Source organism: Hypanus sabinus, chromosome 6 (assembly GCF_030144855.1).
Source record: "Hypanus sabinus isolate sHypSab1 chromosome 6, sHypSab1.hap1, whole genome shotgun sequence".
Taxonomy (NCBI): Eukaryota; Metazoa; Chordata; class Chondrichthyes; order Myliobatiformes; family Dasyatidae; genus Hypanus; species Hypanus sabinus.
In genome coordinates, this window is record NC_082711.1 from 112,214,648 (window position 1) to 112,228,811 (window position 14,164).

Here is a 14,164-nt window from a genome sequence, read left to right on the forward strand (position 1 = left end):
TCTCTTGTTCAACAGTAGTAGCAACAGATGGGCTTCGTCCTCTCAGGTTGGCTGGGACTACAACTACAGGTCTTAGGTTAAGGGTGAAAGGTGAAATATTTGAGGGGAACGGGGGGTAGCTTCTTCGCTCAGAGGGTGGTGAGAGTGTGGAACGAGCTGCCAGCGCTGGTGACAGGGTTGATTTTAACATGTGGATAGGTACATGGATGGGAGGGGTATGGTGGGCTAGGGTCGATGGGACTAGGCAGAAGATCAGACTGGCATAGATTGGCCAAAGGGCCTCTGGACTGTCATGCTTGATGACTTTAACCTGCTGGAGGAATTCAGCAGGTCAAGCAGCATCCGTGGGGGGGAAGGAACTGCCAATGCCTCGGGTGGAAAACGACCAAGTTCCTCCAGCGTAAGACTAATCTACCAGCAATGCAGATGTAAATCCTAAACTCACAAACAATTCGTGTAGCTCTTAACAAATTTTGGAGATGCAGGCCCCTTATCATACCATAATACACAGGGACAGAATTAGGCCATTCAGCCAAATGTGTCTGCTCCACAGGACTGATTTATTACCCCTCTCAACCCTACTCTGCTGCTTTCCCCCCATAAGCTTTGACACCCTGAATTAGACCAGCAGATCATCCGTTGCTCCCAGTTCCAGCATGCACCTTCCTTGTGTCTCCTTTGACGGAAACCTGCTGACCACCTGACCAACTCTGCCAACTTTAAGTGACCGCAACCAACCCCACCCCGCCTGTTTGTGAAGCCCTCACCTGCGATTTTCCCATCGGCGGTTCCTTGAGGTGCGGGAGGTGGTGGGCTCGCCCCGGGATTCCTCGCCCCTTCTGACCAGCTGGAGAGGTTCAGCGGCTCTTCCCAGTGCTGACTCCTGTGGGGGTTGGCACCATTCACCTTGCCGGGAGATCCCTGTGCTGGTGGGAAGACTGCACCCAGTGGGGTGCGGCCCACCACTGCATTCATGATTCGAGGCACTCTGCAGTCTGCAAGGAGAAGGGCAATGAATGAGAATTCACATTCATCCCCCCAAGATGGTGCCAAGCTGTGACCTCCATTCGGACCTGTTTTTTTAATTGCTTTTTCAGACTTGTAGGGATGGGTTTAGGGGCAGGGGTGCAGGTTAGGGGTCAGATTAGGCTTTAGGATCAGGGATATGGGGGAATTAAGAGGCCAGGCTGGAGTCCTAGTCAAAGACCATCAATGCAGATGTGGGACGTCTGTGTCGGATGTTGGATACCGGACCGGCTGAGAGTGGATGAGGGCCCATGAGTTGTCGGCAGCTTCTGGAGACGGAGTTCCATGAGGGCAGGAGGAACGAGGTCCAGTGATGCCTTTGGTTCGCAAATTGCTGAGACCAAATTTCGAGGCCTAATGTTTGGGGTCCCATCATCAGCAAGTCCAGAGTTCGAGGCCTCTCCTGACCTCTGACCTTTCTCATTAAAAGGCATTTTCATCCACAGAACTGCTGCCCACAGGATTTTTCTTTTGTTTTTCATACCATTCTCTGTGAAGTCTTGAGACTGTTGTGTGTGAAATCCTAGGCGATCATCAGTTTCCAAGATACTCAAACCACCCCATCTGGCACCATTTCACAATCAAAGTCACTTGGATCACGTTTCTGCCCCACTCTGACGTTTGGTCTGAACAACAACTGAACCTCTTGACCATATCTGTATGCTTTTATGCATTGAGTTTCTGCCACATGATTGGCTGATTAGAAACTTGCATTAACGAGCAGATGTACAGATGTACCTAATAAAGTGGCCACAGAGTGTATATTGTTTATTTGAAAAAGGGGCTTAAACCTTTCCTGAGCAGCTGCATCTTTCTCTCTTATCAAAGTCAGAGTTGGGGTCAAGTTTACTGTCACATTTACAACAGTATCACAGGTAACTAGCATTGGATACACCCAAAATGCTGGAGGAACTCAGCAGGTCAGGCAGCATCAATGGAGGGGAATCAACAGTTGATGTTTTGGGTAAGATGTAGCCTCCTACCTGATGGCATGAACATCTATTTCTCTAAATTCTCGTAATGGCTCCTCCTCCCCTTCTCTCTTTTTTCCATTCCTCATTCTGGCTCCCCTCTCATCCCTTCCTTCCTCCTCACCTGCCTATCAACAAACATGGTGTCCCTCCTCCTTCCCTTTCTCCCATGATCCACTCTCTTCTCCTATAGATTTGTCCTTCTTCTGCCCTTTCCCTTTTCCACCCATCACCTCCCAGCTTCCCACATCATTCCCCACCTTCCCCCTCACCTGGTCTCACCTGTCACCTCCCAGCTTCCCACATCATTCCCCACCTTCCCCCTCACCTGGTCTCACCTGTCACCTCCCAGCTTCTCACATCATTCCCCACCTTCCCCCTCACCTGGTCTCACCTGTCACCTCCCAGCTTCTCACATCATTCCCCACCTTCCCCCTCACCTGGTCTCACCTGTCACCTCCCAGCTTCTCACATCATTCCCCACCTTCCCCCTCACCTGGTCTCACCTGTCACCTGCCAGCTTCTCACATCATTCCCCACCTTCCCCCTCACCTGGTCTCACCTGTCACCTCCCAGCTTCTCACATCATTCCCCACCTTCCCCCTCACCTGGTCACACCTGTCACCTCCCAGCTTCTCACATCATTCCCCACCTTCCCCCTCACCTGGTCTCACCTGTCACCTCCCAGCTTCTCACATCATTCCCCACCTTCCCCCTCACCTGGTCTCACCTGTCACCTCCCAGCTTCCCACATCATTCCCCACCTTCCCCCTCACCTGGTCTCACCTGTCACCTCCCAGCTTCTCACATCATTCCCCACCTTCCCCCTCACCTGGTCTCACCTGTCACCTCCCAGCTTCTCACATCATTCCCCACCTTCCCCCTCACCTGGTCTCACCTGTCACCTCCCAGCTTCCCACATCATTCCCCACCTTCCCCCTCACCTGGTCTCACCTGTCACCTCCCAGCTTCTCACATCATTCCCCACCTTCCCCCTCACCTGGTCTCACCTGTCACCTGCCAGCTTCTCAGATCATTCCCCACCTTCCCCCTCACCTGGTCTCACCTGTCACCTGCCAGCTTCCCACATCATTCCCCACCTTCCCCCTCACCTGGTCTCACCTGTCACCTCCCAGCTTCTCACATCATTCCCCACCTTCCCCCTCACCTGGTCTCACCTGTCACCTGCCAGCTTCTCAGATCATTCCCCACCTTCCCCCTCACCTGGTCTCACCTGTCACCTGCCAGCTTCTCACATCATTCCCCACCTTCCCCCTCACCTGGTCTCACCTGTCACCTGCCAGCTTCTCACATCATTCCCCACCTTCCCCCTCACCTGGTCTCACCTGTCACCTGCCAGCTTCTCACATCATTCCCCACCTTCCCCCTCACCTGGTCTCACCTGTCACCTGCCAGCTTCTCACAACATTCCCCACCTTCCCCCCTCACCTGGTCTCACCTGTCACCTCCCAGCTTCTCACAACATTCCCCACCTTCCCCCCTCACCTGGTCTCACCTGTCACCTGCCAGCTTCTCACATCATTCCCCACCTTCCCCCTCACCTGGTCTCACCTGTCACCTCCCAGCTTCTCAGATCATTCCCCACCTTCCCCCTCACCTGGTCTCACCTGTCACCTCCCAGCTTCTCACATCATTCCCCACCTTCCCGCTCACCTGGTCTCACCTGTCACCTCCCAGCTTCTCACATCATTCCCCACCTTACCCCTCACCTGGTCTCACCTGTCACCCAGCTTCTCACATCATTCCCCACCTTCCCCCTCACCTGGTCTCACCTGTCACCTCCCAGCTTCTCACATCATTCCCCACCTTCCCCCTCACCTGGTCTCACCTGTCACCTGCCAGCTTCTCACATCATTCCCCACCTTTCCCCTCACCTGGTCTCACCTGTCACCTGCCAGCTTGTCACATCATTCCCCACCTTCCCCCCTCACCTGGTCTCACCTGTCACCTGCCAGCTTGTACCCCTCTCCTCACTTCCCCTACTCTCTTATTCTGGCTTCTTTCCCCTTCCTTTCCATTCTCGATGAAGGGCCTCGGACTGAAACGTCAACTGTTTATCCCTTTCTGCGGATGCTGCCTGACCTCCTGAGTTCCTCTAGCTTTTTGTGCGTGTTGCCCTGGATCTCCAGCCTCTGACTATAATGAAACAATTTACCAATTACCTTTGGCGACGTACCTGTGTGGAACAGGAACCTCTGCATTGGAACGGTGTTGCTCTTCTCTCTGTCGTCCGTGAAGAGGTTACTCGTGATTCCAACAGATGGCTGGACGGTCGAGGAAGGGCAGTGGAACATGGGGGAACTACTGGACACATATCTGGGTGACGGGGCCATTGGTCTAAGTTCTGGGACACCTGAAAGAGCAAGCCGGGAGGATGGGATACATTCACAAGTAACACAGCACAGAATGGAATCCACTTATAAGATCCTACACTGATAATATTCAATTTGTATTGCAGTATTAAAATTAACTCCATCAACAATTAGGGCATCGGGGTAGTGTAGTGGTTAGTGTAATGCTATGCCAAATTCAATTCTGATGCCACCTGTGAGGGGTTTGAATGTTCCTCAGCCTGGTGCTCCTGCTTAGTAGGTTAATTGGTCATTGTAAATTGTCCTGTGACTAGGCTGGGGTCAAATAGGTGCAATGCTCAGCGGGTCGCAAACAAGTGAAGATCTGCAGGTACTGGAAACCCGAGCAACACGCATAAAGTGCTGGAGGAACTCAGCAGGTCAGGCAGCATCTACGGAAAAGAGCACAGTTGACCTTGTAGCGGTGTGCTACACGCAGCGCTAAAATTACGACACGGAGTCGGTAGCTGCAGTCGAAGGAAAAACTTTATTCGAAAACTTCAGCCTCACTTTTAAGCCTCTGTCAACCGGCCCCCCATGGCGAAGAGGCTCCAAAGCTCTGTGCTCGCAAACCCCCGTAGGCTATCTAATTGTGAGTCGGTTCGGATACGCTAGGAAATGAGGCGCTACATAACCCCCCCCCAGAACCGGCGATACACCCCCCAATGTCCACAGCCTGGGCCAGAACCTGCTTGGGAGGTCGGCCTCTGCGCCGAGGCGCCGGAAACTCGGCCGGTTGCGCCAGGTCCACATGGGCCGGCTTGAGGCGGTCCACCGTGAAAACCTCCTCCTTCCCCCCAACGTCCAGCACGAACGTGGACCCGTTGTTCCGGAGCACCGTAAACGGCCCCTCGTATGGCCGCTGCAGCGGTGGCCGATGCCCGCCCCTTCGTACAAACACAAACTTACAGTTCCGTAGGTCTTTGGGTACGCAGGTCGGGTGCCGCCCATGCTGTGAAGTGGGTATGGGGGCCAGGTTACCGAGCTTCTCGCGTAGTCTGCCCAGGACTGCTGCGGGTTCTTCCTCTTGCCCCCTCGGGGCTGGTAGGAACTCCCCGGGGACGGCCAGGGGCGCGCCGTATACCAACTCGGCCGACGAGGCGTGCAGGTCGTCCTTGGGCGCTGTGCGGATGCCGAGAAGGACCCAGGGAAGCTCGTCCGCCCAGTTGGCTCCTCGCAGGCGGGCCATGAGGGCCGACTTCAGGTGACGGTGGAAACGCTCCACTAGCCCGTTCGACTGTGGGTGGTAGGCAGTTGTGTGGTGCAGCTGAGTCCCCAAAAGGCTGGCCATAGCTGACCACAGGCTGGAGGTGAACTGGGCGCCTCTGTCGGAGGTAATGTGGGCCGGTACACCAAAGCGGGATATCCAGGTGGCGAGCAGGGCTCGGGCGCAAGATTCGGAGGTGGTGTCGGTGAGCGGGACCGCCTCTGGCCATCTTGTGAACCGGTCCACGATAGTCAGGAGGTAACGCGCTCCGCGCGACACTGGCAGGGGGCCCACGATATCCACATGAATGTGGTCAAAACGCCGGTGGGCGGGATGGAACTGCTGCGGTGGGGCTTTGGTGTGCCGCTGAACCTTGGCCATCTGGCAGTGCATGCACGTTCTGGCCCATTCACTGACCTGTTTGCGGAGACCGTGCCAAACGAACCTGCTGGAAACCAGCCGGACAGTTGTCCGGATGGAGGGATGCGCCAAGTTATGAATGGAGTCGAAAACACGTCGCCGCCAGGCTGCGGGGACGACCGGACGGGGCTGGTCGGTGGCGACGTCACAGAGTAGGGTCCTCTCACCTGGGCCCACGGGGAGGTCCATTCTGGGATGTACTAGCATTGCGGCGTTCGCCAAAGCTTCCTTCGTTTGAACGAAAGCGGCGGCGGACTCCTCGTCCCAGGTAATGTCCTTGCTCGGACCCGACATCAGGGCGAACAGGGGGCGCATGATCCGGGCAGCTGAAGGGAGGAAGCGGCAGTAGAAATTGACCATACCTACGAATTCCTGAAGGCCTTTGATCGTGGTGGGTCGGGGGAAGTGGCGGACCGCATCTACCTTAGCGGGCAGAGGGGCTGCCCCGTCTTTAGTAATCCTGTGGCCCAGGAAGTCAATGGTATCAAGTCCGAACTGGCATTTGGCAGGGTTGATTGTAAGACCGTACTCACTCAGGCGGGCGCAGAGTTGACGGAGGTGGGACAGATGCTCCTGACGACTGCCGCTGGCTATGAGGATGTCATCCAAATAGATGAACGCGAAGTCCAGGTCCCGTCCCACCGCGTCCATTAACCGCTGGAACGTCTGTGCGGCATTCTTCAGGCCGAACGGCATGCGGAGGAACTCGAAGAGGCCAAACGGGGTGATGAGAGCCGTTTTGGGGACGTCGTCAGGATGCATCGGGATTTGATGGTACCCTCGGACAAGGTCGACCTTGGAGAAGATCCGGGCGCCGTGCAGGTTTGCCGCAAAGTCCTGAATGTGCGGCACAGGGTAGCGGTCCGGTGTGGTAGCCTCGTTCAGCCTGCGGTAGTCGCCGCACGGTCTCCAGCCCCCCGTCGCTTTGGGCACCATGTGCAGGGGGGAAGCCCAGGGGCTGTCGGACCGCCGGATGATCCCCAATTCCTCCATTCTCTGGAACTCCTCCTTCGCCAGTCGGAGCTTGTCCGGGGGAAGCCGCCGAGCACGGGCATGGAGGGGTGGTCCCTGTGTCGGGATGTGGTGCTGTACGCCGTGCCTGGGCATGGCTGCTGTGAACTGCGGTGCCAAAACCGATGGGAACTCCGCCAGGACCCTGGTGAAGTCGTTGTCGGACAGCGTGATGGAGCCGAGGTGAGGGGCTGGCAACTGGGCCGCGCCCAGGGAGAACGTCTGAAAGGTCTCGGCGTGTACCAGTCTCCTCCTGGGCAGGTCAACCAGCAGGCTGTGAGCTCGCAAAAAATCCGCACCCAGAAGCGGTTGGGCTACGGCGGCCAGTGTGAAGTCCCACGTGAACTGGCTGGGGCCGAACAGTAGCTGCACCTGACGGGTGCCATAGGTCCTTACTGTGCTGCCATTCGCGGCCCTCAGGGGGGGACCCGGTGCCCTGCTGCGGGTGTCGTAACTCGTCGGAGGTAAAACGCTGATCTCAGCCCCAGTATCGACTAAAAACCGGCGTCCCGACCTTCTATCCCACACATACAGGAGGCTATCCCGATGGCCAGCCGCCGTAGCCATCAGCGGCGGCTGGCCCTGGTGTTTCCCGGGAACTTGCAGGGCGGGCGGCAACGGCGGGCTTCTGCGCCCCACCGCTGGTGGCAGAAGCACCAGTGGTCATTGGGCCGGGGGTTAGTGGGCTCTGCGGCCGGGCCTGGACTGGTTTGCTGCCGGGAGCGTGGCTGGGAGATCTGTGCGACGGACGCCCCGCTCACCTTTTTGGCGTTCCACAGCAAGTCCGCCCGGGCTGCCACCTTCCGGGGGTCACTGAAATCCGCGTCGGACAGCAGCAGGCGTATGTCCTCGGGCAGCTGCTCCAGGAATGCCTGCTCAAACATGAGGCCTGTGTGTCCCTCGGCCAGAGACAACATCTCATTCATTAAAGCCGACGGAGGTCTGTCGCCCAAGCCGTCCAGGTGCAGTAAATGGGCAGCCCGCTCGCGCCGTGAGAGTCCGAAAGTCCTGAGGAGCAGGGCTTTGAATTCCGTGTACTTGCCGTCTGCCGGGGGCGACTGTACGAACTCCGCGACCTGGGCAGCTGTGTCCTGGTCGAGGGAGCCCACCACGTAGTAGTAGCGGGTGTCTTCTGAGGTGATCCGGCGAACGTGGAATTGGGCTTCGGCTTGCTGGAACCATAGGTCCGGGCGCTGTGTCCAGAAACCCGGCAGTTTCAACGAAACCGCATGAACAGAGGCGGTGTCGGTCATTTCTGGTCCAAAAATCGTTTGGACCGTCGGGGTCACCAATTGTAGCGGCGTGCTACAAGCAGCACTAAAATTACGACACGGAGTCGGTAGCTGCAGTCGAAGGAAAAACTTTATTCGAAAACTTCAGCCTCACTTTTAAGCCTCTGTCAACCGGCCCCCCATGGCGAAGAGGCTCCAAAGCTCTGTGCTCGCAAACCCCCGTAGGCTATCTAATTGTGAGTCGGTTCGGATACGCTAGGAAATGAGGCGCTACAACCTCTCAGCCTGTGACCCTTCAGCAGGACCAGAGAAAAAAAAGGTTGAGGAATCACTCTGACTCCTTATCTTTTTCCCTCCAGTCCTGCTGAAGGGTCTCAGCCCAAAACATCGACTGTGCTCTTTTCCGTAGCTGCTGTCTGGTTTTCTGGGTGATGCAGCTTGTTGGGCTGGAAGGGCCTGTTCTGTACCTCTGCAGCTCTAGATCAGTAAATAAACAGATATATAAATACAACGCACACAAAATGCTGGTGGAACACAGCAGGCCAGGCAGCATCTATAGGGAGAAGCACTGTCGACGTTTCGGGCCGAGACTCTTCATCAGATCCTGAAGGGTCTCGGCCCAAAACTTCGACAGTGCTTCTCCTTATAGATGCTGCCTGGCCTGCTGCATTCCACCAGCATTTTGTGTGTGTTGCTTGAATTTCCAGCATCTGCAGATTTCCTCGTGTTTGCTTTTGAGATATATAAATAAATAATGATTGTTCTGCAAATTTAATCTGTTTCCTTTGTTTTAGTTCAAAGATCCTTGCTCAACGACCAGCCATTTCAAGCTATAAGCACAGAGCTAGGAACGTTGAACTAAAACAAAGGAAACAGATAAAATTTGCAGATCAATCACTATGAACATCAGCTTAGTTCCTAAAACTACCATAGCTCAAAGTAAATGTATGATCAATGTGCATACATGTCGCCATTGGTTCATTTTATTGTGGGCATGCACAGTAGAGCGAAGAGATACAACAGAATCACTCACAAAGGCCGACAAACGACCAATATGCAAACAAGACAAATCGTACAAACACAAAATAAATAAATCAGTAACACTGAGAATATATGAATTGTCAGGAGAAATCTCAGTACAACCATCGTCACGGCCCGCCAGACCACTATGTGGGTACTGACAGTGGTTAAGAAGACGCATTAGTCAGGGGACTCAGTTCAAGAGCTGTGAGGTAATATTGCAGCTCTACCCAGGTTATACCACACTTGGAATATTGTGTTCAGTTCTGATCCCACATTATAGGAAGGATGTGGAGTCTTGAGAGAGGGTGCAAAGGAGATTTGCCAAGATGCTGCTGGACTAGAGAGCATGTCTTATGAGGGTAGGTCAAGTTAGATGGGGCTTTTCTCTTTGGAGTGAAGAAGGATGAGAGGTGACTTGCTAGAGGTGTTCAAAATGACAAAATACCTAGATCCCATTGATAGGGAGAGACTTTGTCCCGGGTAGAAACGGCTACTATGAGGGGAGAGTTGTCAGAGTCAAGTTCATTTACACAGAGAGTGGTGGGTGCATGGAACCCCTGCCAGGGGGGCAGTGGTAAAGGCAGATTCATAACTCTTAGATAGGCACATGGATGATAGAAAAATGGAGGGCCATGTGGGAAGGGTTAGATTGATCTTGGAGTAGGTTAAAATGGTGGCACAACATTGTGGGCTGAAGGGCCTGCACATGCTGTTGAAATTGATCAATCATGCCACCTACATAGAGTCACTGAGTTACAAAACACTTAGTACAGGACCAGGCCTTTCAGCCCATCTGGTTATGCTTATTTTGATCGGCCTAGCCCTATCTTCCTGCTCCAGGACCATATCCCTTCCAACCATGTACCTATCCAAATGTTCCAATCAAACCCTTATCCACCACTTCAACTGGCAGGCCGATCCACACTCCCAGCACCCTCCAAGCAACGAAGCTTCACCCTAGGTCAAGAAGGAATGTAGAGCAGTACGCTTGTAGACCCAGCAGCACCGGTTACCAATCTGAAATCTCCAACCCACTAGTCATCTCCTCAAGATAACCTACAGGTAGAAACATGCAGTACAGAGGTCAGAGGTTTAAACCAGCTGGAGGGAAAACTAGCACAGCTGGTTCTCAGCTCTGGAGTTCTGCGCCCAATAGGGTGGGAGCAGCCAACAGGGAACAGAACAAAAACTCTTTGTATTCATTCACGTTCCCATCACCCAGGACACGGCCTCTTCTCACCGCTTCCATCAGGGAGGAGGTGCAGGAACCTGAAGACACACACTCAATGTTTCAGGAACAGCTTCTTCCCCTCCACCATCCAATGAACCCATGAGCACTACCTTGGTATTTCTTCCTTCCCTTTTTACACTTATTTATGTATTATTTATCAACCTATTTCTTTATTGTTGTAACTTATGGTATTGTTTATGCATTGCACTGTACTGCTGCCACAAAACAACAAAGACCATGGCGTTTGATAGCGATAATAAACCTGACTCTTCCATCCGATTTCTCAATGGCCATCAAACCCAGGAACACTACCTTATTACTTTTCAATATTTCTGTTTTTGCATGACTATTTTATTTAATTATTTATTACTATAAATATATATACTTATTATAATTCATTCTTTTTCTATATTTATCATATATTGCATTGTACTGGTGCCAATAAATTAACAAATTTGCCAGTGATATTAAACCTGGTTCTGATTCAGGCAAATCAGTATTTACTGACTGCTGCCTAATTGACTTTGAGAAGACAGTACTGAGCCTCTTCCTTAAAGCAGGCTCTCAGTCCGACTGTTCTCCCACAGTGCCATCGGGTAAAGGCACAGTGACAAACTTAAATATGCCTCAAGAGATTCCGCAGATCACCACAGGAGAAAATCTGCAGGTACTGGAAGCCCAAGCAACACACACAACATGGTGGAGGAGCTCAGCAGGTCAGGCAGCACCTAGGCCCTGCTGAAGGGTCTTGGCACGAAATGTCCACTGTACTCTATTCCGTATATTCAGCAGATGCTGGGACTCCAGAGTAACACACACAACATGGTGGAGGAGCTCAGCAGGCCAGGCAGCACCTACAGAGAGGAATAGATTCGACGTTACTGAAGAAGGGCCATTCAATGTGACCCTTCATCAGCCGCGCTCATACTGAACAGAAGGCCAGGTTTGAGGGCTCTGGTGGCCTGTGCCTGGGCCTATTTTCTTGTCCTGGACAGACTGCCTCGGAGTGCACAAGCTCAGAACCGGTTCTGCAGAGGGAGAGGATGAAAGGTCTCTTCCTGTAGCTTTATTTACAGAACGAGTCATCTTGACAATGATCTCAACTTCCTGGTAAGGGTGGAACTATCTGTGTCACTGGGAAGGGCAGAACTGGTTGGGTCAGGAGTGGGGATTTTGGACCAGGTAGAGCATGGAAACGCACTGACTAATTAGAGGAAAAAACAACAACATGAGATATGGAGGCTCACACAGTTTTAGCTCCAGTCACTGTTTAAAAAGCTTAGTAAACTGAGCAAAGAATTGTTAAATAATCTCTGCCAAGCAAGCTGCAGGTTTAACCATTTAGACCTCAGAAGTGCTGGTAAAGGTTCCTGGGCTCGTGGTTTCTGCAAATCGTGATAAGCAGGGTTATGCGTCTGTCAGGCCTGGCTGGTTATAACACTGTGTACCAGAAACATTGGCTGTCAGCCTGGGGCGTGCACCTGCAGCTGATCTGGCTGCCAACTGGGGTTAGAGTCCAGTCTCTCCCACTACGCAAGGCAACTCGATGAAACTGCCTGAGAGGCATTTACCTTTCCCCGGCTGAAGGCATTTGCTTATTCCCTCTAGGCCTGGTGCGGGTCTGTTTCATTCACGGCCCACACCCTCTCGGTTACAAACAGCAAACCATCTGCTGGGGGAGCTCAGCATCTGTGGGGGTGGGTGATTGTCAATGCTTCAGCTTGGGGCCCTCCTGGATTCCCCCACCACAGATGCCGCTCGACCCGCTGAGTTCCTCCAGCGATTTCACTGATCTCACTTCCTCTGATAGAAAAGAGTTTAATTTTCCCTGAGCATCACAACACAAACACCAAACCATTCAGAGCAGGAAGTTGCCAAGTTCCGTCGTTACCTGACTTTGTTGTTGGACTCTGTTTCCTGCTCTATGATCAGGCGTCTGCAGACTCTTCTACCTCCACTCAATCTTTTACAGACAGATAGGAATTACCCCAGCCTAACACACACCAAGACCTCACTGAAAAGCATTTGGGAGTCACATAGATTGATATGAGATGGAGACAGACTCTGAGCCACTGCAGACACACTAACCAAAGGGCACCATTCCCCCCCACCCCCGATCTTTCCTTCCAGCACTGAGTCCATAGCCCCCCCTGTCTAGACACTTCCTAACCACTCCGGCAAGGCATGGATACTTCACCAGGCCCAAGGACTGTTATCGGACTCTTCTTGTGCAATAAGATGGACGCTTGACCTCACTGTCTATCTCGTTATAACCCCACACTTTATCCTCTATCTGCACTGCACTCCTTCAGATTATACACCTGATGAAGTGTCTTGGCCTGAAAGATGGACTGTTTATTCATTCCCATAGCTGCTGCGTGACCTGCTGAGTTCCTCCACCACTAAGTGTGTGTTGCTCTGGATCGGCAGAATCGCTTGTGTTTTAATTGCTTGCATTGTGATTGTTTTACCCTGTGTAATGATCTGATCTGCTCTGATGGGAGCAATGAGAAGAGGGCATGTCCTGGGTGACATGGGGTCCTTAATGATGGATGCTACCATTTTGGAGGCATCACCTCAATGCTGGTGAGTCCAGTGCCCATGATGGAGTTGGCTGAGTTTACAGCTTGCTGTGGCTTTTTCAGTTCCTGTGCAGGGCCCCTCCACACCAGACAGTGACACAGCCAGTTAGAATGCTCTCCACAGTACAACTGTAGAAATTTGCTAAAGTCTTTCATGACGTACCAAATCGCAATCTCCCAATGAAGATCTGGAGAATTTTCCAAATTGATCCTATGCCTTCTTCATGATTGGGCACAGGATCGGTCCTCAGAAATGGTGACACCCAGGAACTGCTCACCCTTCCTCTGCTCATCCCTCGGCAAGGACTGGTGCGTGTTCCCTTGACTTCCCCTTCCTGAAACCTGCAATCAACTCCTTGGTCTTGCCGACAATCAGGGCAAGACTGTTGTTGCGAGTGGACGTGGGACTGAGATATAGTGAGGTGTGGTCTGGGTTTCTATCTCCACTGCCAACCACTACATCTTAGGTCCCTCTAATCAACACTCACTGGGCAATAGTCTTTGCCCAGTACTCCTGAGTTCAAAGGCTGAGAATAGTGCCCAGGAATACCTCAGCTGTCAAAGCCTCCCTCTCTCTTAGTTGGACTGCGTTGGTAGTTTATACAAATGAGACATTGCACCTCAAGTTTTAATACTTCGATGAAGATATGACACATTGCGAATCTGTCTGCAGCTCTGCACCGCTGGAATTCCATCCTCTCTTGGTGCATGTTTAAAGCACCTCCAGATTTGTCTGCATCTTCCTGTTGCTCTGTGAATTGTTGGGAGAGCTGGCAGCTTTGGCAATGTTGCTCCAGTAACCAATCTTCCTTGGTATCATCTGTCAAACCTTCAAGCGAAAATGATGAACAACTGGAAAAGCTGAGCAGGTCAAGCAGTGTCTGAGGAGGCAGAAGGATGTTGAGGTTTCAGGGCCAAGGTCCAAAACCTCACACGTAACCGATCCCTTGGCTCCACAGTTGCAGTTTGACCCAGTGCTTTCCTTCATCAGTTCATGTTTGGCTCAGAGCCCTGCCCCACGGTCTGTTGGGACTGCAGGTTAAAGGCCTGCCCGACAGACATTAAACAGCTGTCTGGTTGGGGAGTGAG

At 52.8% G+C, this 14,164-nt stretch overlaps 1 protein-coding gene across 2 annotated transcripts in view; it reads right to left on the minus strand.

Annotated features, from left to right (window-relative positions):
* LOC132395759 (transcription factor ETV7-like) overlaps window positions 1-14,164 on the minus strand; it is a 98,958-nt gene that overhangs the window by 21,398 nt on the left and 63,396 nt on the right. For both annotated transcript variants that reach the window (XM_059972751.1, XM_059972752.1), the window contains 2 exons: window positions 4,195-4,371; window positions 768-995 (listed from right to left, as the gene is read on the minus strand). In XM_059972751.1, the coding sequence (XP_059828734.1) occupies window positions 768-995; window positions 4,195-4,371 (405 nt within the window). The remainder of the gene's footprint in view (window positions 1-767; window positions 996-4,194; window positions 4,372-14,164) is intronic.